The 24918-nt window shown below is 38.5% G+C and overlaps 2 protein-coding genes across 2 annotated transcripts in view; one reads left to right on the top strand and one right to left on the bottom strand.

Annotated features, from left to right (window-relative positions):
• LOC110826599 (sodium-independent sulfate anion transporter) overlaps window positions 1–24918 on the bottom strand; it is a 73320-nt gene that overhangs the window by 18940 nt on the left and 29462 nt on the right. Inside the window, exon 2 of the mRNA XM_022057384.2 lies at window positions 2384–2427. Coding sequence (XP_021913076.1) covers window positions 2384–2421 — 38 coding nt within the window. The 5' untranslated portion in view covers window positions 2422–2427. The remainder of the gene's footprint in view (window positions 1–2383; window positions 2428–24918) is intronic.
• The window catches only part of LOC110826602 (uncharacterized), a 34688-nt gene continuing 27857 nt past the window's right edge, over window positions 18088–24918 (top strand). The window contains exon 1 of the mRNA XM_022057395.2: window positions 18088–18586. Within this exon, the coding sequence (XP_021913087.2) occupies window positions 18582–18586 (5 nt within the window). The 5' untranslated portion in view covers window positions 18088–18581. The remainder of the gene's footprint in view (window positions 18587–24918) is intronic.

Here is a 24918-nt window from a genome sequence, read left to right on the forward strand (position 1 = left end):
TTTACAGAAGTATGAAAGGAGAATGGGCATTATCACGCTCTAAATGCAACAGACGAACTAGTGCGATTCGATTGATCGATTACGTAACAAATGGTCGTAAGTAGTTCAAGGTAAAGATGCAGTGAAGGTTGAACTATTTTCTTAATCTGTCGGGGTTGACTACAATTTACGATAATTAAAAAGCCCGGTCGCCAGAATGCAGGGCAAAGTCATAACAGGCTCATGAAGGTAGCTAATAAAACTTTAAGATATTCTGCAAATTTCAAAGCATTTCGGAGTTAACGAGGCGTGGGACAGTCCCGTGCGTCTGTCCATAGGTAACGGTTTCATACGTCTAGTCTAAAGTCAGAAGTTTTAGTAACGAATTAAAATTACGTCCAAGAAAAAATTAAAAATTCACGAAGTTCGGAAAATTCTTGCCAGGATCCTTTGTCTTTCCACCTGCCATAAAAGGCGTGGAGCATTAACATATTCAGAATGACAACTGTCCCTGCTCTTGTTTCCTTAATGCGAGGTGGCTGAGGAAGAATTCGGAACGTAAGCATCAGAAAGTAACGGGAGGGCGGAGACAGTTGTACACCGAAGAGCTTTAGAATATTATGATTATAAAATCAAGGAGAATGAGGTGGGCAAGGCAGGTAGCACACATGGGAGAGATTTTAAATGCCCATTTAACGAAATTTTGCGACACAATACACAACGCAAATCAAATTATTTTTAATAACACTACATTATCAGTGAATGATCAAGTTTATGAACGAATATAAAATCAGACTACTCTTTTTTTCTCTCTTTGTTTATTTTTCCTTGTTCCTTTGTTTTATTCTGCAGTGAATTATGTAGTTGCGTATGGTTCGAAGCACTAATGAGATACAATCACTGGCAGCTCATTTCGATTAAGTTAATTTCCGCACCCCCTGTAGAAAAACCTTTGTTCCACTGCACAAAGTAATTATTCTTTTAAATTAAATGTCGGAGACTGTTTAATTTTATTCATGTGGGCTTCATACAAGGGCCTGAAGTCACTAATGTGGCTTGTTGCTGTCTGGAAGGCCGAGATTTGACTTTAAGGATTTCTGCCTGTAAATCCTTAATCCCTTATCGAATGTGTATATGGAATTCAGAAACACAGAAATCGAGCATTTGGTGTCTGGATATGATGGTCGGGGCAGAGATAAAAGTGCATTGACCTTAAAACATGGAGACTTAACCAGAGTCACGCTGAACGGTTCGTTCAGTGCGTGACATGTATCTCTGCCCCCGCACCCAAATCTGTATCTTAAGTTTTAATCATACGTAAATGTAGTTGTTACGTTTCTTAGATTCATTTATCTTATTATGGTTCAAACTCTTTTCTTATATTTACGACAAAAAAGCGATATTTTCCTCATAATATTATATCATCACAAACATAATACCGCTGGCATAATACTTTCAGAAATGCGAGTTAATTAATACTTATATTCTAGTATTTAAGTAATTCAGACCGTACCGCAAAGAAAACATTACAAAGATCGACTGGTTAATACTGTTTAAGTAAATAATCCCTGTTTACACTAAAAATCAAACGAAATTCATAAATACATAATGCAGAATTATAGACTATTAAATAATCTGGTACATGTAGTTACCTCTGGGCTTTAAAGACTTAATATGCATCATAATTTATGTATATTTATTTATCTTGTCATATAGATTGATGCAGCTGAAGAGAAGGAGACCCCAAGGTGCTCCCAGAACTTGTTGTTCCTTCCAGGTAATTACCGTGTTCATCGAAGCGAGGCAACGTTTAATCTGGCTGCTACATCAAAGCCTCTCGTAAGCCATCTCATCAACACGTCATCTCGACGCACACGCGAATGAAGGGTGGGCTCTGTGAGAAGAATAAGCTATTCGTTACAGCTTTTGAGTCTTCATGTGCACCTTCGGAACCGTTCCACAGCACCACACTCAAAAACGGAATAACAACAAAGTTATGAGAGGTTATAACTTCATAAACGCTGTGACTTTCTTTTTATACGCGAGTTTCTTTCAACAGCAGTCAATTTAAAGGTAAAGATCTCTGTCTTGTAGATGTCTACCAACGTTTAAAAAGTACATGTCGCTGTCATTTTCGGGGTTGACGCAAACCTTGAAGATGTAAGCGTTACGTTCGTCCGAAACGCTAGTAACTGCCGAACCCGTGATGCAACAGGACATGGTTCAGAATCTAATAGTCGCTCAGCTGTTCAAAAAATTCCCATCGAAAACATTTGTATCATGACATCGTAATCGTTTCAGCAGTCAGCAGCTAGACATGATCTCCATCACCACCTGCTGTTCGAGTATTGAACAAAAACAAATTCGCATCGAGATGCAGCTAGCTACAAACAATTCTACTTACGTTCGCTGACGGCCGTTGCAAATTGGTTGGCTATCCATGTATCTCTGTAACAGATAATAAACATCCATATAATGTAAATGCCTCAAAGGGAATCTGAATCATAAATTACATTCCGAAATGTTTTGAACGTCATCACAGTATTAATTCCATATAACGAAAAAAATACCATAAATTAAACACAGAGTTAAAAGTTGGTAATACGTTTGGTTACAAATAAATTCCCAGAAAAGCGAGCGCTGAAAATTATTTAATGTCCGACTGACACTTCATTTAAGTCTATTAATGCAAATTTTGGTTTTAGATAGCGGTACCATTTACATCTTGGTTATGCTGACGACGTTTCGGCGATCAATGCGAACTTGAAGACGGGGACAAGCTCAGATAATTTGGCAATGCAGCGCACAAGTAAACGGTACCACCACCTCATATAATCTGCATCAGCACTGAACCAGAGCAAAAGACTTAAATCAGAGCTAATTACTGTATCAAGAGAACACTGAAAGTGTCTGATCGTAAGCTGTAAATACCTGGAGAAGTGGGCGTGAACAAAATGCACGTATGTGCAGGCCTGTCTCTCGCTATAGAAACGAGGGCTCCTATAGATCTCTTTAAAACTGATAGCTGAAGAAAATCTTAGTATAAAAGTGCATTGAGCGGCTCGTAATTCACGTTTAACAAAAAACAACTACACGCAAGGCAAATCAAACCCAAGATCTTTAACTCCTAAGCAATAGGACAACGGAACACAAAAAGCTTACGCAAATCAGTCCGTAAAATATTTCAGTCATGGTTTTTGCTCAGGTTTCAACAGTTTTGATGCAAATTCTCAGACGAAGTTTGCGGACAGGCGTCGTTAATAAGCGCCTTGTTTCTGGCAGCTTAACCTTTTTCGTCATTATCATCTGCTCATTGCCTGGATCTTTCCTTGTGTTGTCTTTTGTTGACTCCACAGTCACGGAATGTTCATAATGTTATCGGAATCTGTGAAGCCTGACGCCTTATCTTACAAATTACGTGTTCCACGACTGCAGAGTACAGTCATTACAGACTGATACATAATAAACTGGACTAACCACATGCAATATTCTTTATGGCTGTAGCCTATATATATATATATATATATATATATATATATATATATATATATATATATTATTGAATGGCTTAGTACAAGAAAAGTCAAACAGTAAAAACAATTTTAATTTACGTATTAAATCAGAAGTGATATGGGCAACAACTGGAAACACAGTGTTACGAAAAACATTAATTTTCCAACATTTGCACCTGACTGCCATTCTCTTCTCAAAGCCACACTTCCCACAAACAGTTAAAACAAATATTCTTCTTCTTGAGAATAAATAAAATATTCTAAACATGATCTGCTTTCAGATTCCATTATCTCGTTCACACTCTACATCTCCTGCATCGTAATTTAAACTCGGTTAAATTCCGCCTCGTGCGTCTACTGCTGGATAACCAAATGGAGAAATATTAAGAGATATTCATGAGAGCTTTATCCATTCCTTTCTCTATGAATATACGCGTTCTCATGTCTGATGCCATGTTTACTCAGGAATTAAGACTTCTCTTGTCTTAAAACTCGACCTCAGTTTGTATCATCCTTGTTTGGAAAGTTGTTCTCGTACAGTTAGCAAGGTTTAACAGTTTACCAGCTAAAGTAAGGTTAGGTTAGCTTATATTACGTAACGATAGTATCGGAAATGTGATATTATAAGCGTCGTGACGCTTGGCGTCGTTTCTCTAACGTTTTGTCGAACGGTACCCCGATGTTATTCTGTTTCAAGACGCTCGGCGTTGGCTTTCGAGCGTCGCTTCCAATGGCATACGCATGACCTGCTATAAATGTGGCGTCTGTTGCAGGCGTCGCAATGATAGGCATCGACGTCCTTTTCCCTAATTCATGAGCACTGTCGTATCCTCGAGAGTAAAATTAAAATGGCCGCACCGTGAGTCTGACCACTTAAATCCATCTCATGCTGAAGTTAAAATTGCATGGATTGTTTCTAAAACAAAGCTCATTTTACCACTGACATTTTCAATAACAGTGGCTGGAGCACTTAAAACATTTCGCATTGTTTCAGCCATGGCATGGATATCTGCAAATTCTTGGATTGTTGTAACTGATGGAGCGTTTGGCAGACAATTCAATAATTCAATGGAGATTTGCTATAGTATCTGCCAGCTAATTCTATCCTTCACAGTCGCTGGCAATTTCACCTTCGATACCGCGCGGTTCCAAGATACCACCACAGCGTTGCTAACGTTGTTACGCTGTCGCAAGGTTGTATGCAGGCAATTTTCATACGGGGGGATAAAGAAAAACATTAAAAATAACCCAACACGAAGCAGGAGTTTTGCCCACTTAACTGTGAATTTCTGCCTTGAATAACAACCTAAGGTCTTTGCAGATTGTCAGTTCGGTAATTTAACTTATAACGGGAAAAACAATGGCTACGAATGAATAGCAAATTATCGTCCTGATTATTGTCACAATCACCGTATTCTGCACTAAGAACGCTAAGTAACTCGACTTTTAATTCAGATTTCATTCCGTCATCCATCACTGAGCTTGGGGAACGAAGAACTAACATTCGCAGAGGCACGTACGACAAACAACAAATGATTGCTCGGAGCCAACTTTTGGCGTTCCATTTCAAATTCTTTGTTGCCTTACGTTGTCCTGCAGCCTATAACTCAAATCCATTAACGTCACTCCGATATTGTCTACGATAGACCGAGTTTAGAAGTACATAATTTTAAATCATAACGCATGGAAAAATAACAGAGCAGTTCATAGCATTCACTGCAGAATAAACTATTTTGAGCTGTGTTAAACACTGGGGAAGGATAGATCATATAAAATGCAAAGACGAAATTATTCTATAAATGCAAGACTAGATAGATTCTTCCTCGAACACACGTGAAATTTACGTGTCTTTTCAAAATGGGAGGAAAATATGAGGGCCAAATCCAATGCACGAAATAGTAATGATAACAAAATATACGAAAAGCTAACCTATGTGGATTTATACTTGTTCAATTTTTATCAGTCTAATCACAATAAAATATTATTATTAAATATTGAAATATAAAAAAAATTACAATTATTATTAAATATTTAAAATATATTAAAATGATGCTCTCTATCGAAATGTTCGATTTACATTAGAGCATCGTCTTTTACTGATGCTCTAATGTAAATATTTAAATGTTAATTGTAATAATATTTTAATATTTTAATATTTAATAATAATATTTTTATTGTGATTAGACTGATAAAAATTGAACAAGTATATATTCAACACAATATGACGCAACATTATCATCCTATGTGGATTTGTTAACCACAAATTCCTTTTGAATTAAAATTAAAATAAAGTTAATATCTCCAGCGGAAATCGCATTTACTGCAGACAGCGATAACAACATGGCGGTCATGTGAATTTCTGATATATTAATATAAGGCCCAGCAGTTTGGTCGTTGTAATAACTTGAAAAATACTACGTAACTTCTGCTTGAGTAACTGTCGGTATAATTTCAAGAGAAACATGGCGGCAGCGCGAAACAAATATTTATTTCTGATGTCATGACTACGTCAATGAACCATAGGAGGTAGCTGTAGAATTTTGAATGGAGATAGATTATAACCAGCCTTAAAATTCCGTATAAATCATCGAATGCGCTAATAATTATAAGCGCGATAAACATTAATATTTGGCACATTTAAAGTACGAATCTGTACTATTAGAATTTGTGTACAGTACAGAAATGGATCGATTGTACCTCTGGACAGCAATGCTACGCAGGAAGCATTTGAAGACACGTAGGCGTCATGAATTCTTGCCAGAACTTCTTGTTTGTTCCTCGTCGCCCACTGGATTTACTGATGTGTGTTTGCGGTGTTGGAGGAGGAGCAGGCGAAATGTTTAAATGAAAACAAAGTTAAAACAAGTGGACACTTGCCAAGCCTGAGGACATTCTTTAATTCCTTACCCAAAAACTGAAAGCACAACTCCAGTTAACGCTGACAGAAATGAAAGATCTTTTAAACGGATTAGCGTTATACTTTTAAGCGGTTTCCTTCAACGCGGGCACTCGAGGTCAGGGGAAAAAAAATATCCAAGATTGATTTATGGGGCGAATCTAAAGGCGAAAACACGAAAAGACTACAAATACCCATGCATTCGGGAGAAACCGGCTTTGAAGAATTCATGCTGTTCTGCGCTAGGAAGTGACTGCGTGGGGAGTCCCCTTACTACCTTGGTTACCATGGTTAATTTTTGTTACTGACGAATCCCCCAGTGTGACGTCACAGACGGCAATTGCAAGGGTCAAATTGTTTTCAATTTAGAACGTCCTGTGTGGTTAATATGTTTGTAACTTCGCTGTCTTTTTGTGCGTATCACTTACCCTGGAGCTTACTTGACGTAATAGCATAGTCTGATAAAACATTCTGTCGTTATGATCATGTACACTTGAACTCGGTTTCTTCGCCACATGTCCGTGTCTACAGGAATGAATCTCCTTCACCACTGAATGTTATGTCACCGGTTCTTCTAATCTGAGTAAGACACGTTTCGTTTATTTACCTCTGTATTCCCGACAGACCTCACCTCTTCTGAGTGGGATCATGGCGTGTTTCTTGCCATATTTGTAATCTGCAACAGTTCATATGTGTGTCGTGGAATTTGGACTGTTTTCTCTTCAGGTCAGTGTCCACAGTAGTCACACGTGGACGCTGCTTCATAATTTTTCTGTCGATGTTCTGCTCCTCAGTATTTATCTAATATTCGGGACATTAATTAAAAATGTGGTACCTTCCGTTTTGTTGTTTGAATGTTTTGTTTCTAACATAATCGCTTTAACGTTAAACCACCGTCACTTTCAAACACCAATTATTGGTTAAGTCCAACTTTTTACGCTGTTTCTAAAGTGCCAACTAATGTCAGTATTTCTCGCCGAACTACATGTTTCGACTAGAAACTAGTCGACTACAAGTTCATTAATTGTACAGCCCATACAAATAATTGTTTTAGATGTACAACGTGCAAGATAATAATTAAAGCCTTTAAAATGTAAACAACTGCGTCTGCAGGTAGCAGACAGAATCCAAGGCAGTGCAGTACTTCGCGTGGACAATTTATTCTTTTTGTCCTCGTGTTTTTCTGCAAAGTAATAATTATGGCTTTAAAATATTGAAAATGTTTTTCTGTGTCGAAACCATTCCGTGCCATTTCTTACCACGCCATTTGTGCCGTCCCCCATAACCACACGTACATTTTCTGACACTTTTGTTTCGCTTTGCTTTCGTACTTGTTTGTCCTCATACACACCCAAATACCTGGAAATGCTTTAACCTGTGCGAGCAATGACTTATTCTGGCATGACTGTCTTCCAAATTAAGTATCCTTTAAGGAAGAAGCATCCTTGAGAGTCAACTAATTGTTTTCCCTTTTGGCGAAGGATGCTCTGCTGTCTACTTCTAGTTCTAGTTCTAGTTACTTCCTACTTAGAACTTGTAACCAATGACAAATTAAGGGAATTTCTTCCGATTTTACGGCTTGATCTCGTCTCCCGGATTACTCCAGTACTTCCAGTGTACTGGTATATATACAAATGTCCTCATGGATACATATTAAATAACTCATTTCACAGAACCAGGCTTTAATTATTCCATAAGTTATTTACAGAACAACAAAAGAAGTTCTGGGAAGAAGTATTTCCTATTACACAATTTAGTAAACGCCATGTCCATTACAGACAAGATAATATTGCCCACAAAATCGTGTTATGGAGATAATATTAAAATTAATCTAAAAAATAAGATGTTTCGGGTGGTCCCGAATTCAAATCGCGGTCCAGAGACCGGTTATCCTGGTCTAGATAATTCGAGGTCTTCGTCAGTCCCTCCAGATGAACGTCGCGAAGGTGCCTTAAATTAGGCCACAATCGTTTCTTTATCACTTCACTGTTCATGGCCTAAGGCACTGAAAGTACTCCTCATTCATCAAGGAGAAACAGAGCTGAGGAGGACAGGGTGAAGGCGCTTTGTTGGACAACCTTGGCAGGCTGCTGTTAGTGGCCGCTGAAGTCATTCGAAAGTGAATGACACCAGTGTTTACAATGACGATAGAATTCGACTGTTTAACGCCTGACATCAAACTGCGTCACAATTTGCGAAACGCTCAAAGAACAGCGCGAAAAAAAATGACTCAGCGGTTCCCAACTCGTATAACGCGAGTCTAGGTGTGTCGCGACATTCTAAATCCAAACGCGTTAATCAGCGGTTGATATTTCAGGTTCTCATGGCGTCGAGTATGAAGACGGCTAGGTCTTGGCCATCAATTATGGAGGCAACAAGCATATCTGAAACGTCGGTAAACTTGTTACAGCCTAAAGGAGGTGGCTGTGGACTATTTCAAAGGTATCACCTACTACTCCAGCACTTTCCTGGAGAGACTGAAGAAAAGCATGAAAACCACGTCTCACGACATCCCTCTCCGAGACGAGAAACGAACTCTGGGCATCCCAAACAAGTATAAGTGGTAATCGTTGAACAGAGACGTTCAGTGACCGGCTTAAGAGTCGGTAACGAGTGACGCTCAGAGCGTTGCCACGCACACACAATTTACACGGACAAACTCAAATACACCAGACACACGATCAAAACAAATGTTTGAGCAACTCAGAAAATAGTACAGAAGACCTTGAAAATGTGTAATTTGGTATCCAAAACACAATAAGGCAGTCCTCGCGTTGCAGGAATGTTTATCATTACCGTTGCATAATAACGAGAAATGTCGTAACGTACGAAAACAGTTTTATGGAACTCTGCGCTAGATCCGAAGCTGAACATAGGTCTAACGTGTTTGCAGTGCGATTACAACCCCCACTAAAACTAGTAACACGCAAATTTAACTTTTACGGCAACCAGCTTTAATTACATAAGCATAATTAACAAGCATCATTTTTTAAAAGCTTCCAGTTATACAACACACTTTAGAACGCAATGGGTCTAATCAACGCCATGGAGCCGAGTCCTTATCCAGAAGCCAGCATCATGCTCATTTAGTCAAGAATTTTCCTGTATTTTATGGAACCCGTAGATTTATTACCACGTTCACAAGAGCCCGCCACCGGTCAGCCAGATTAATCCAATAGATACCCTCGAAAATTATTTCTCTAAGATCCATTTTAATATTATAGTCTCATATACGTCTAGCAAGGTTTTGTGAATACCGCAATGAACCTGTTGGTTTCACAAAACGTGTGAAAATTTATTGACTCGAATTGTTATTAGCTACTCAAGAAGTTCTGTGTTCAATGGAGGTGGAAGGAAAACTAGGATAAAATCTAGGAATGAACTCTGTTGGCGAACGTTCATCGGATCATCCTGCGGTAAACGTATTCCTCGAAGACATAATTCCAAAGCAATTTCTACTTGTAAGCGGTGATTGTTCTACGAGTAATCAAAGACCACCGTTCATGTTGTACTTCTCAACATTCGTGCTGTAAAGGTGGCACACGCTTAAATCACGATTTTAATGGAGATGCCAAAACTGCAGAATTTTTCGAATAGGCCCATATTTAAAACAAATAAACACTCACAGCAGCAAAGCACCAGTAAAGCTGAACATGAGTTGTGTGTTCAAATTCAGGCCGGCTACTTAACCGATCACGAACGGGGGTTTCCACGCGAGTCCTCGGCATCTCAAGACTTATTTGGACTTATGTGGGCTAATATATAACCTACAAACCTCATTCAAAATCCTTCTCCAGAAGCTGATAATAACTCAGCTGGTCAGGAAATTCTCTGCCTTTTACGGAACGTCCATTAGAATCTCTTATTTTAGGTTCTCACGGTGAAGATGTGGATTTTGTGGATTGTGGATGTGAATCATTGTCTCTCCCTCTTAAGGAAGATGAAGGGTTCCGGGTGTTGGGAACAACGTGCTGACGAGAATATTGTAAACGAGAGAGAGAGAGAGAAAAAAAGAGAAAATCGTGTAAAAATTTCATATTTCAATCTCCTCAATTAATAACGTTAAAGTTACCGAATCAATGGAAATAATATGGGCGGGGAAAATGGCACGCATAGCAGAGATGACAAATGCATACAAAAGTTTAGCTGGAAAACCTCAACAGAAGCGATCAACTGGGAAATCAAGGCACTGGTGAGATAATATTAAAGTGGATATTAGAGAAACAGAGTACGAATCTGTGAAAAAGCTTCAAAAGCAAGTTACTAGGCTTCAAAAACTGTAAATTCTTAAAGCAAGTCCTTGTGTCATGGGAGATGGTGGTCCAAAGTTCCGTAGGAGTAGTTCCAGATGTTCACACCGAAGTCGGTGTCCGGCGCCACACAATGGAGATGATAACATTATCTCCTCACAGCATCTACCTCAAAGCAGCTCATCCAATTCGCAGCCACACAACTTGGTCTTTTACTCGAAACCCTTCAGTCCCAAACGTGACTACAGAACACTAAGTTTCTGTACGTGTCTCTCTGACAGACCTTACAAATTTCCTTGAAACGTTTCAGAGGCAGGTAGACGGTAATGACGAGTACATTGAAACCAGACCGTAACCAATTCGTGAGAACCACATACAAAAGAGAAGTTGCATTCACGCGCATCAAACGTTATTGATTTCCTCTTGTTCACATTTTAGCAGAACCTTCAATATTTTGCTTGTACAGATCTGTACAAAGAGACAAATATAAATAAAACCATATATATATATATATTTATTTATTTATATATTTACGCACGATGCGAAATGTCGTCTTCTAACACACACATCTATCCACATCCACTGTTCTTTTCTTGCATAAAGCGTGAAGCAACGAGATTTCATTAAAATATATGCGTCGTGGACAATAATTCTGAGCAATCAGCTTTTCGTACAACTGACCTGTCTTCAAATTTAGTACTTTATAGTATTATATGAAGTATTTTCTTATCTTATTTTTTACACAGACTGGAACGAACTGTGGTAATTATGTCACGGTATGTGTTGTTTATTAAGGTGAAATATGTCTCTTACAGGAGCTCGTCTGCTTAATATTTTTACGTTCTTGCTTCGAGCCTGTGCACACAAACAAAGGCGAAGTAAACAGGTTAGCGGACCGAAAAGAGAACAGATAGCAGAACAGAAAAAGTCACATAATCAGGATTTTTATAATTTAACTACTATTAAATCGACGATAGTGCGATTTATTGACAGGACACGTAGCACGCGTGGGGTTTTTGGTAGAAGACCCTCAAGAATGGACGTCACTTGCGGGTTCTAAGAGCAGATGGGACGATACTAAATAAGCACGATTCTTGGGTGTGTACTAGATTTATTTAACTCGTATGGTCCGGTGGCTGGCTTTTGTGAGAACAGTATGAACGTCCAGGTTCTGTTTATTGAGTCTAACTTCTTTACTACCTGAGCAGCCATTATCTGTAAAGATTCACTGTGCTTCAGATGCGTGGTGGCATTTGGTAGCTAGAGATTCGTAAGATGAACTCGCTTATACTTCTTAGATCATTCTTCTGGGGTCAAACGGGCAAGGTCTAGTGTGGATTCTGAGCCGTTGGAGTCGTAGTAGAGAGCTGTATTTATCGACCACATATCTAAATATAAAACCAAGGATATTTTTTATCTACGTAGTTTTAGGTTCCTAAAGTTTGGCTCCTGTGCAAATTAAACATCCCAGCTCATCATGAGGTCATTGTCAATGACCCCAATAATAATAGTAAAAAAAAAAGTCTGCTGTTCATGTACGGGACTGTGTTGACATAATTTTGTTTCGTGAAGGTGAAATCACGCGTTTGATTGGAATTTTACGTTTTCTACGCGACGCATGAGATAAATCACACAAAGCTTTGTTGTTATTTAATGCCATATTTACGAAGCAGAATATATTCTTAAAAATCTTATAATCCCTTAGCTATTTAAGACGTTTTACTCCATTTATAGCGCAGAAAATATCATTGCAATGTCCACAAGACTCCGCAAATAAACTCCGTCCTAAGCCAGTTAAATCCAGTCAACAAATTCCCACCCAATGTCAATACAATTTTAATATTATTCTTCACCACACCTGTGCCCCTAAGCGGTCTATTTCCTTCAGCATTTTCGACTAAATTCTGCATGCTCTTACCATTTGTTCCACGCTTGTCATCCCATCTTTCATAATTTGATCGCCACGAAAACAAATTACGAATTTCCATCTACATTACGCAATTGTCTCCAACTTCCTGCATCTCCCTCTCTCTTAATCTCAAACATTCTCCTCAACCCTTTGTTCTCACACACCCCCTTCGTGTGAGATTTCACACTTACTACGCAGCCCCCGTTCACTTCAGTCTAAGATCATAATTGTGTTTAAACTGACGCAATAAATTGGCTCTTAGTTCCGTCAGGCGTGCTTCGCAACTGCAGGAGATATCCTGTGTGTTTCAATTCAACACCGCCGGTACACCGTAACTAATTGCAATATTTTAAGAAGGAAGGAACACGAACCGTATAAATAAAATAATTGCAAATTACTGCGAAACAAAAAAAGAACTTGGTTAAACACAGGCATAAGATTTTATCTATTCATTTAATCGTGTAGTTACTCCTGCATTACCAAACCCATTATAAAGAGATGAAAATATTTAGTGCCCCCACGCGCCTGGATAACTTAATCGATGTATTCAATGCCTGTAGGATTTAAGAGCAGAATTTTCTTCCAAGTCTTAGAATATTAACCACTGACAGACGTTCGTTGACCAAGTTGCTCTGCTATCGAAACCAACAGACTGATCTACGACGTACTGTGCCGCAAAGTTAGATTTTAAGACCTCTGCAACTGTGTAATTTATTCCCACGCCACGCTCATGTAAATTTCACTGACCTTAAAATTCAAGAGAACAAAAAGAAAACTGAACTCTGAATTAAAGGACTTAGGTCACTTGTCAGTTGACTTCTTCTGGTCATTATCTCGATACGTAAACTTGTACGAGGTGCGATCGGAAAGTTTCAAGACTGCGCCTATAAAAACCCGTACACTTATCTCAGGTATTAAATTCATCCATCACCCTCGAAGTAGTTCCCCTGGGAGTGAACACAACGATCCCAGAGCCCCTGCCAAGCCTGGAAGCATCCCTGGAAATCTTTCTTTGTCAGCCTGTCAAGCACCATCTGCGATTCTGCCTGAATCTCTTCTATCGTCTCAAATCTCCTTCCCTTTAGCTGAATTTTCATCTTTGGGAAGAGGAAGAAGTCACATGGAGCTAAATCCGGCGAATAAGGAGGGTGCGGGATGACGGCCATGGTGTTTGAGGCCAAAAACTGCCGAACTTTGAGGGCGGTGTGCGCTGGCGCGTTGTCATGATGCGTCGCATGTGGAGTTCTTCCTTTAGAATCAGCTGACAGGTCCCATAGCCTATCCCAACAATGTCGCACAAGTCGTTGATGGTACGACGTCGATCTTCGTGAATGGCCTGCCGAATCTTCGTAACATTTTCGGGCGTTGTGCTCGAAGATGGTCGTCCAGAACGCTCGTCATCATCGACAGAGGTTCGGCCATTTTTAAAACGTGAATGCCACACAAAAGTTTGTGCACGACCCATTGCGGACTCCCCAAATGCTTGCTTTAGCATTTCATAGGTTTCCGTAGCCGTTTTGGCGAGTCTTTGGCAAAATTTGATGCACACGCCATTCCGAAATCGCAGGAGGGTCGGTGTAATGCACTTCCAAAACGCCCGTAACTAAGAAACAAATGCTAATTCGATGATGCCGGCTGGCACACTGATTCACTATGAATGTAGGCCGCACCCCCTAGCGGCAGAAGCTCGTACTACATCCGGTTCGCCCTCTATTGACAGAGTCTTGAAACTTTCCGATCGCACCTCGTATCTTTCTGTTAGCTTCTTACAAGTTCGAACGCCGCCATATTGATTTTCGTGATGGCAAGTCGTTGAAAGGTATCAGCAGGATGCAGAGACGTCTAGTTGCGTGATTTTCACACCCATTTTCGTCGAAATCGGTCAATTACTGTATGATCCTGTTAATGGAGCAGGGGACTGACTGACGTATGGAGAGAGGGAGACAGCAGAATGAGTTTCGATTGGAGCCACAGGCAACAAATTTCTTTCTCTGCAACTTTGCACAGCTCATTGCACTTCATGGCCATTTCTTGCATGTAGTTCTGTTGTAATACAGATACAATGAGCAGAGTCGCAATCTGTTTCATTTGAATTCACCATGACGAACAAGAAAACAGGCTCACGCGCTCCTCGTGGTGACATTGGAAAGGTGTGTCTCGATTAAACATGTCTTAAGTGGACCGTAAACTCTGTTACATGATGGCAGGAGCTTGTACAACACTTTCGATGACGCACGCTTAATAAATATTAGAGATTTTATCGAAATCAGTAACAGTGATTGAAATTTTAACAAATAACAAAAATATTTTCTAAATACGTACAAATCTCCCCAACTCCAATATGTCAAAAAAAAATATAAATGCATTTCTAAAATTATATTTATTCGTATGAGTATAATATGGGTTTTGAAATTAGTTAAAGTGAATGAAACGAAAGCGTTTAACAATGCGTAAATGCAAAAATACCAGACTACTGGCCCTAAGTGTAGCACATCGAGGTTTATGTGACTCTGTCCACGGAAACAAAACATGTTTGTAAACTGTTATGTATTTCATGCCAGTTCTTGGGAAAATCGTAAAACCTCGATTTGAGGTTAAGTACCACGTAGGCCATACATACCGAAGTAAGCCAACTTTCATTAAATTTAATTGAATTCCAGAGATGAAACAGACAGACGGACAGATATCCCGTTATTCACGCGATATATAGTGCCATGGATAAAAGTACAAATATGAACTCCAATTCTACACCAAATTTAGTGAAAATCCTTTCATTCAAAAGTTATTGGTAAGAATTATCACACAGACTTGATACCGTAAGCCTGTCTTCTAAACATTCAGCATTCGTGTTGGGAACTGTCTCTAATTGCGTGTTCATATTTCACAACAATTTTCGAGTTAAAGAACAATGTCACTTCCTTATATAAAGCATCTAGGTCAACCACGACTAGACTTCGCGGAATTTTTAACAGTATTTTTTTAAAAAATGTTGTTTTTTTCAGGAAACTGTGTAGGTTAAGGCGTATTGCATGATAGTGTATGGCATGACTGTTGTAAGTAAAAAAAGCGCGGATTTATGCCACGGATCCAGTTATTAAACAACTGGCAAATAAGCCAACAGTTCTGAAACATCTCGTCAATACTGTCTCATTCTTACTGAGCTGCGCCTATAAAGAAATCAAAATATTCATACGATAGCCATAAAACACGTGTCCGTCGTCTACCCACGACAGAAGCCAGCAATATTTTAAGAATTCAGTTCGTACCGCGAAGAAAACACACCTCTTCACCGTTACAAATATCAACTAGTTAATGCCACCTAAGGAGTTAACCGCAGTTCACAACGATAATCCTACAAGATCCATACATACAAAATACACAGCTTCAGATTGTTAAATCTGGCGGTACGTATGGTTACCACTGGGAATTAAAGGTTTAAATAGGGGACAGAAATAACTTAGTACAGAGCTGGCTGCTGCAGGCTCGGTGATCGTGGGTTCGAATCCTGACAACCACAGCATTCAGACCGTCTCTGGCACCACCCAGATTTGAATACAATGACTATTGGGGGTCTATTCGAGGGGGAAAATGCGACCGGAGCGTGAACACAAGCACTCTTCACCTAGAGTCGTGTTTAAGACTAACTGGGCCTAATCCTACCTCAAAGGTAGTCAAAAAATCCGTGTCTCACCATCAGAATACAGCACGAAATCTGTTCATATATATCATGGTAACGTACAATTTATGTTTTTGAAATGTCACGAACAGATTTAAACGTTGGGAGATGTCGGAAGCCATTTCTAATGCTGATATAATCAAACGCCAAACAAATTCAGATCATAAAGGGTAAAAATTATGAACAAATTTTCTATATAATCATCTTCTGCGGTGTATAGTCCATGGACAATTTCCATGTCAGACGAAAGTGTTTCCAAATCCTCCAGCTGTCCACATCATTCTTCCTTTGATTCATTATACATACAATGCATTTACTACATATTTCAACCATTATCTAGTCATTTACTTCAATAAACTGTAATTCTTTTCCTGGCTTTATACTGTCCTCTTTCCATATATGTCACAGGCACGATTTAGAATTCTGCTTGTCTTTCCATAATTGTACGAACAGACTCGTGATTCTCCATAGCGTCTCCATGAGAATGCGGAGATTCTATCCTCAAACAGATCACAGAAGCTTCCACCACCACAAACTACTCACGAATAACACTCGCCTTCCCACTCCTCCTAACTCCATAAACTTCTGCAACTTGAAACCTACGTTTCGGAGGTGTTTGATGCCTCCATCATTAGGGCGATAAAGGAGATCATCAGCCTGATGAGAGAAGCATCAAACAAGCCAATCATAAAACACGACGCCGTAACCTAGAATACAACCACATGATAAAAAACGTCGATATACAAAACAATAATTAATGTAGGAGAATAAAGATTAATTACTCGTTGATTCTTGGCTTATTTAAAGATGCTCTTCCAACTACATTCTTTATACAGATTCGAATTGTTAGGTGACTGTGGCTAATAGATTCAAAGCATGTGTAAGTCAGTAGTCGTGGCCTATTCTAAGATATTTTCTCATTTACCTGAAGAAAAGTAATAAAACTATTACAAAAACTCAGATAACATAGCAAGTCTCTGAAACGAGATTATTTGCGAATTTATCCGAATGTAAACAAATAGTTGACCACCATTCGATTTCAACATTCTTAGAAATTGATAGAAATGCTAACTACTCCATTTCATCTGTCTCTGACAGGCATACAGTGCTTAAATGACAATAATAATTGTAGTTCCAAGAAGCAAAACCCTACATAAGAAATTAACAGTAGTCTCGACTAGTCAATAGAATTCACCGCATTTATGGAACTCAAATGCTCATTACCTTGTTCACGAAATCCCACTATCGGTCCCTGTCCTGAATCATATTAATCCAATTCAGACCCTCCAACCCTCTTTCCCTAAGATGCATTTTAATATTACCCTCCCATCAATGCTTACGTCTTCCGAGTGGCCCTTCCTCTTCAGGCTTTCCATCCACAAAATTTTGTTCCAATTTATTATCTCCCCGTTCGCGCTGCATACCCCACCCATCTCATCCTCCTTGATTTGATCATCCTAATGATATTCGGTGAAGAATAAAAACTATGGACCTCCCCCTTTTCTAGTTATCTCCTGCCTCCTGTCATTTCGCCCCTTTTAGGTAGAAATATTATCCGAAGTGCCCTATAATAATAATAATAATAATTATACAGCCCTAATTTTTATATGGAAGGCGGATATAAATGCTGCCTTCCTGATACCCTTCCCACATGTTTCGTACCCCCACTATCGCGGCATCTAGAACTCTCAAGTTCCTCCTAACTCTTTTCCCTCCTTGCATCACAAATGCAGCTCATCCCTCCCTCCCTCCCTACCTGCACACACAGTCCTCTCCTCCCACTATCACCTCCTCCTAAAATCACCACGAAGATCAGCAACGTGCGACTTCTTTTTCGAAAATAAAAACTCAGCACCGTTGGGCATCAATCGCTCATTCGAACATTTAAAACCGTGCAGTGAACATCGCGCCGACCCCCACTCTTCCGGTGTTCCTCAGGGTCATTGATACACTCACGAGCCGGCAGCAAAGTACGTTGCCCAGCAGTGTCTTCGTTTCGAAAAGTGAACACTCACTCTTCTGAATCATCGGTAGTGTTTTGTCTGGCGTAGTGCATGAAATTCAAAAAAAAGGAGTTTAAATCAACCTCCATCGGATCAGATTGTTGCCCTCTGCAAATTAAAAAAGAACAGATCTGATTGTTACCTTTTGAAAATCAAAAAACAACTCAAGATATTCTTCCAAAACCGTAGATTCAAATAAATACCCGTGACATTTCAAAACGAAGACCTAAATTATATACTAAAATAAAACTTTTGAACGGAACTGTGTCACCGAAAGCAGAAATTCGTCTCGTCAAACGAGTGGAAGGCACAAATAATCGACGTACGCAAGAGGTTACAGCTGCCGGAGATTGAAAATGAGGTAAGCAGCGCAATAATACTCTAAGTGTTGCGGTCAACACTTGTTACCGGACGAATCGTACATTGTTTTCGCCATATAACTTCAAAAACTTGATTGCCCATTATGTTCACGCATGCTCAATACTCTTGGTTGTTTTATTGGAAGCTATCAATCGAATTATTATGCATAACTTAAATAATTATAAGTATTATTATTATTGTTAATTATTAATACTGTACATGTATAACTTTAAGTAATCTCTTTTTGTAGTATTTTTCTTTATTATTTCATTATTATTGTATATTTATCAGTGTTTGCCTGTTATTGGTTTCCTGTTGTTGGCAAACACGTAAATAAATTAATTGAATTGAATTGAACTAAAATGCTAAATAAAATGTAATCAGAAAATTATTTGCTTTTAGAAACTATTCAAACTGTTGCATAATTTAACATTTTCAAAATTAGGGAAGAACAAAATAATAGTATTAATTAGTAAAAATGACACTCGCTTACATGTTTCTATTCAAGATAAAGACAATCTGTAAAATATACCAGGTAATAAATTGGATTGTACGCAGAGGTAGCGTTCAACTACATTTTTTTTTACTCCTGATTTAAAGACTGGAATAATATCTGTAGCGACAAAAATGCGTCACTTTTAGAACAAGCAGAAATTCTTTTGACGGACAATCACCGTCTAAAGTCCAATAGCTATAGCATCATTCTTCAACAAATGCTTGTCAATAATAACATCTGCCAAGTTGGACTAATCTTATAATTTCTGAGTGGAACTAAGCGGACAACGAAGTAAGCTGAAACACGTCAAAATATGTAATTGTGTTTCTCCCACATTTGCTTCCAGGGTCTGGAACGGTCACACACTCACACACACACACACACACACACACACACACACACACACACACACACAGAGAGAGAGAGACAGAGAAGTGTAGGAAATAGTTGTGTTCCTTGCCTGTTCCAGCGTTTAAGTCTCCACCGTAATTATCAGAGATGCAACACTTCGCGTATATTACTGGATGCAGACAACCACACCGCGTAGAGTACAAAGAAAAAAGACGAAGGGGCAAAACTATTTCAATATCGACCTCGACATTAACACCGCACCGTAATTAAATTCCTCTTACACTGTTAGAACATTTCCTCTGCTACACGTTCTTAATTCTTCCGACTGTTTTTCGACGCATTTGTTCTTACATAACGGTACGTGTTAAATATAAGTAAGATTGTAATCTTATCACAAAGAAGGCCAGTTCTTCTCATGTTCTGACTAATGTGTAACGAAAAGATAATTAATTTCACACAATTTAATGAAGCTGGAGGAAGCAGCGTCTTCGTGTGATGTATATAAAAGTTTTCTCATCAGTTAAAAGTACAATGCACAATGTTCTAAGATATTAAGTATAATAACATTAAAATAATAATATGTGCTTTATAAACAGGTCCCAAACATTTTCTTAACGATTTCCTAATGGTTTATAACATACGTTTATTAATAAAACTGCAGTAATGTTATGCTATATGTTTCACACACTATCTGACAACATGATTTTAATATTACTCTTGCATAAACTTTTATTATAGCATCTTACGCTTCAGATTATTGTAAGATTTGTTACTTTGTCTGATTCACTGGACCTAATTTGAGTTAATTCTCCACTGTCTGAGGCATAATACAAACTACGTTTCGAGAATTTGCTTACTCCTGTCAATATAATCACAACAAATCACACGAAGACATAATAAGTCAGTACAACATGTGTTGAGTATATAATATTTATCATAAACAGTAGACAATATTCTACAAAACGAAGATATAATTCTCTCAAGTTATAGTGGATTTTGTGTAAATATTACGACTTATAAAAATAACGCGTAAATAATTTTAAAGTGTGTTTTAATATCATGGTGAGAAGTCTTCTTTACAATGATTGTAGTTATAATTTGGTTAACAGATTTGCCATTGACCCAAAAATTCATTACCGTTCTCACAAAAGCCAACTATTTTCTCTACACTGAGCCATTTTAATCCATCCCATAACTTTGCATCATATTTTTCCAGTATCATTTGTAACATTTCCCACTTATGTCCGCCTTGATCTTGGAGTTTTCATATCGAACTGTGCACGCATTTCTTATTTTCCCCTCGCTGAAATGCTTGTCGAGCCCATGTCAATGTTTTTAAACGCAGTGTTTATTAGAGGTCAGGAACAGGAACCCCACAACCGTTGCCACAGCAACTAAGGAGCGCCTTCACTGACCTCTTGTCCACGTTCATACATCTTCCCTTCCCGGGTTCCGACTCGATGTGTTCGGTAGTGGTTCTGCTAGGACAGGTTAGCATTCATCTCTTATGCTACACATGAGGTTTCTCGCTTACTAACATACGAGGTCTAAAAATTAAGTAACTGGACCGATACTAATATGCAACAACAAGTGACATTTATGAGTTAGCGCCAGTTGGATCACGTGACTACATGATTCGGCAGTTCTCGTCAAACAGTCGTTAAGATTCAGTTTGTTTTATGTTGTAGTAGGCCTGATTCTTCTATTCATACAGTCTTTTTGTTTCTCAATAACTTATGAGAAAAGAAATTTGCTGAGTCAATTCAAGAAGATACATTCCAGCATCCTGTGGAGGTTTCTAAAAAAATAAATACGACCGATATATTATTTTCGTCAGCTACAACGAGACTTTATTTATTACTGTAACAAAAACGTTCATAATACATACGGATACGTGTTTCGGTCTATCAAGATTACCATAAGACTTTTTACAACAACAAAAAACACTTAAAGCATCATTCAGAAATGTTAGTTTCGACTAAGAGAGGGAATCAAAGTCTGGAAGTAGTACAGATGAAATTCTTAAGATTTCCAAAAGTGGACCACAAATAAATAAGGAAGTGACAAGAAGAAGAAGAAGAAGAAGATCAATAATTATCCCTCCATTTTTAAATGAATCACTATGGAAGAAGTAGGTTACAGCTGACCCTGACCGACTCAGAAGGTCATATCAAAGGTCACTTTTCGTTTTGTCCAGCAGAACATCCATGCACTCGTAAGATTCCTTACTTCATACAATGAATGGCTGTTCATAAGTTAATGGCACACGACAAATTATACATAATGTAAGAGAATACCACATTGTATGAAATCGCGGGAGAGGTTTTATTAAACCCAGCTTTCGCGTGTAATTGCAGGATATGCGGGCAGTCAGAATACTTTCCGCAAAACAGTGACCGTAATTTGACGACATTCTGCAAGCATCGTGACCCAGGTATTTCAAATTACATGCTGCCTGCTACTAAACACAGGAAAAAAATTAGTTTTTATTTTGATCTTTCCGGAGCGTCATTAGAAGCTACGGAACAAGTATTAGAAATCTCAGAACCTCATTTCTTACATTCAGGTCTGCATTCACATTTTCTACAAACATCCACAAAACGTATAAGTTCTAGAAAGAACTCATTACAGCGACAAACGTGATATAAGCCACGCTATGTTCAAAAGACTACCGCTTCAAACCTCAACTGATTTACCAAGTTTGTGTTTATTTCAATTTGTTTTTCTCGCGTGTGTCAAGACAGCAACTTCAATCACGGCCGCCTCCTTTAAAATTCTTACCAACTCAAAATTAAGATATATAATCTTTCATTCTACATTGTATAATGTTTTTGGTCGAAACAACATCGTTAATAATAAAAAATTAAAAACTGAAAAAGTCTATTTGCATTCAACCAATTTAACCCGTAAGTGGACTTGCAATATGTTTTCATTGGTAAGTTCAATTTTACTTAATTTAACTTTTTAACACTCCCGAAGTTATGAAAGGGGCATATTGTTTTTAAAAACTGAATATCTTGCCGCAGCATCTTTGGTGTGGAGTATTATCAGAGAGAAATCTGTCCTGTCATCTTCTGACACATTAAGGAACTATTCGCAGCATCCAGACAGACACAATGAAAATATGAAAGAAGAAACAGAAAATGACATTCTGCTGTAAATCACAAATATAAATGATTAAGAGTTATGTTTAAAGCAATGTGAAATGAAACTTAAAACATTTCCGACACGAAATGTTAACGCCATCACAAACGTTTTAATATAATGCGACCATTACTTCCGAGTGTAAGGAAATTAAAATAAAATTTGTCAAGATTTAATTTTAGTGTATAAGATTAATTTCACTGTCCACCGTGTTCCACAGTTCCTCTTCAGAAGCAATTTCTCTGTTTATTAATTTTTTACGATAATTGTTCTTTCACTCTAGTGCATGAGCAGTCGCTTATTCGTAATTGCAAACCTGTGGACAGCTTTGAAATAAATTACATGTCTATCAACGACAATAAAGATTTCGTATTCTGAGTTTAATGTTTTTTTCTACAAGCCAATTTTAAAATAATAAACAGAGGACACAGAGCAAGAAACCAGAGAAAACCGAAAGTTTAATGTTCAGCATAAAATAAGAACATGTCACCTAAGTTAAAAAATTATCTAATGAGCTTGTACTACTGCACACAGTAACCAGTATAAGAAAACTTGGCAATTTTTTAGACGAGAAGTGTCATTCACATTGCTGAGGTTTCTAGTTCTCTCGTTCATGCTATTCATATTGGGTTCTCATTTAAAACAAATCACCCTGTACTTCCGAACCGCGTTCCGTTTCGTCCGACCTATCTAGTGGTATATATGTAACAATATACGGCTTAACGCATAACTTGTAGTTTTGTAGACACTGACATCCGTTTCAGAGGCCCTTCCTGCCTCCATCATCAGGGCGATCCTAATGATGGTGGCAGTAAGCTACAACAGAATAAATACGACGCCGTGGAAAAGTTGTCAGCGACATTCAAAGAAATGTTGTCAAAGTCTAAAATCTAATCCGTGAGATGATCGGTGTAGCTGTAACGCCTCAGGCTTGTACACTGAATTACCCGGTTCAAATCTCGGTCTGGTAATCTCATACCCCGACCGAGGTTTATAGTGCCCTCTGTCTCATTTCGTAGTACTTACAGCCTCTGCAAATTAGAATCAGCGAGCAATCAGATATTCGATAATAGTCACGAAAGTAATATATTTACATTGTCAATGAGGAATTTCATAATTGCTCTTAAGGAAATGTTTTCCCGACAGTCATGTCAAGGGGAAAGAGAGGATTTTGGGACAAACATAACAGATGATAAATGCAAACACTTAGTCGGAAAGCCTGAAGAGATTACGTTCGCATATTCCATTTGAATATTATCCTACTTTCTCGGTCTGGGTGTTCCTACACGAAGACGGAAGGACAATATTAAAATGGAATTTTGAGAACTCGGGTGGCAGAGTACAGGACCAAGTGGCGGTGAACAGAAAATTAACCTTCGGGCCCCATACAATGCAGGGATTTTCTCAACTGTCCTCTCAAAGAAGGACTATACGCCATGGAGTGCATTAGATTAACACCGTTGAGAAGACTTGTATTCATGGTCAACAGATGTGTATTTGCAAAATTACGACATCCTGAGTAGTCATACTAAGGCAATGCTTTTGTGCTGACTTACAAAGGCAAAGTTAGTTTTGTGCACAATATAATAAACAGAGAAATAAAGTGAAATTTAAATGTCATGTTTAAATCATTAATAAAAATTCATCACTCCATACTTCATTTCTTATATGACTCGTCCTAAAGTTCTGTCCTGTTAGTTTATGGTGACCACCGTACAGCGCAAGTGGGGAAGGAAGATAAGAGTAGTGGGGGAAAGGATGCTTACGAGCAAACACGCAAATATAGGAAGACGAAATAGTGACCTCGTAGTTGCATTTACTGATGTACAATCATGCAGAAGGTACCTATTGATACGTTGCTGTACTTTTGACTAACCTCTGTTTATGTGCACAATTTTGTCTTATAATTTAAATAGTATAGGCAGCATATAGACCGAACAATTGATGTTTTATGCTCGCTAATATCACCATGCTAAACATCTCACGAACAACCTCACCCGACCGCAGATATCAGACAAAAGAGTCCCAGACACCCATAAAGAGAAGTTTTTAATAATGGACTCGACCAAGTGTTCTGCGCATCCAAAAGGGTCTACGGCCTCCATAAAATCATGGCAGTATTTTTTTCGTCATTGAAGTGAAAGTACATACCCAGCGAAGGTAGTATGTTGACGTGTTTAGGAACACGCAAGTCCTCTTGCATGAACAGCGAAGCTCGCGTCTAATTAGCGACGTAACTTCATGCTGAAGTCCTTTGGAGAAGGCGCGTATCACGGTATGAACATGCTAATTAAAACGCGTGTTTGATGGCTACACACCCCAGGCTGGAGATGGTTAACGAC

Source organism: Zootermopsis nevadensis, unplaced genomic scaffold (genome assembly GCF_977971745.1).
Source record: "Zootermopsis nevadensis isolate Lab colony 2312 unplaced genomic scaffold, Znev_1.0 Znev_ptg000028l, whole genome shotgun sequence".
NCBI classification, from domain to species: domain Eukaryota; kingdom Metazoa; phylum Arthropoda; class Insecta; order Blattodea; family Termopsidae; genus Zootermopsis; species Zootermopsis nevadensis.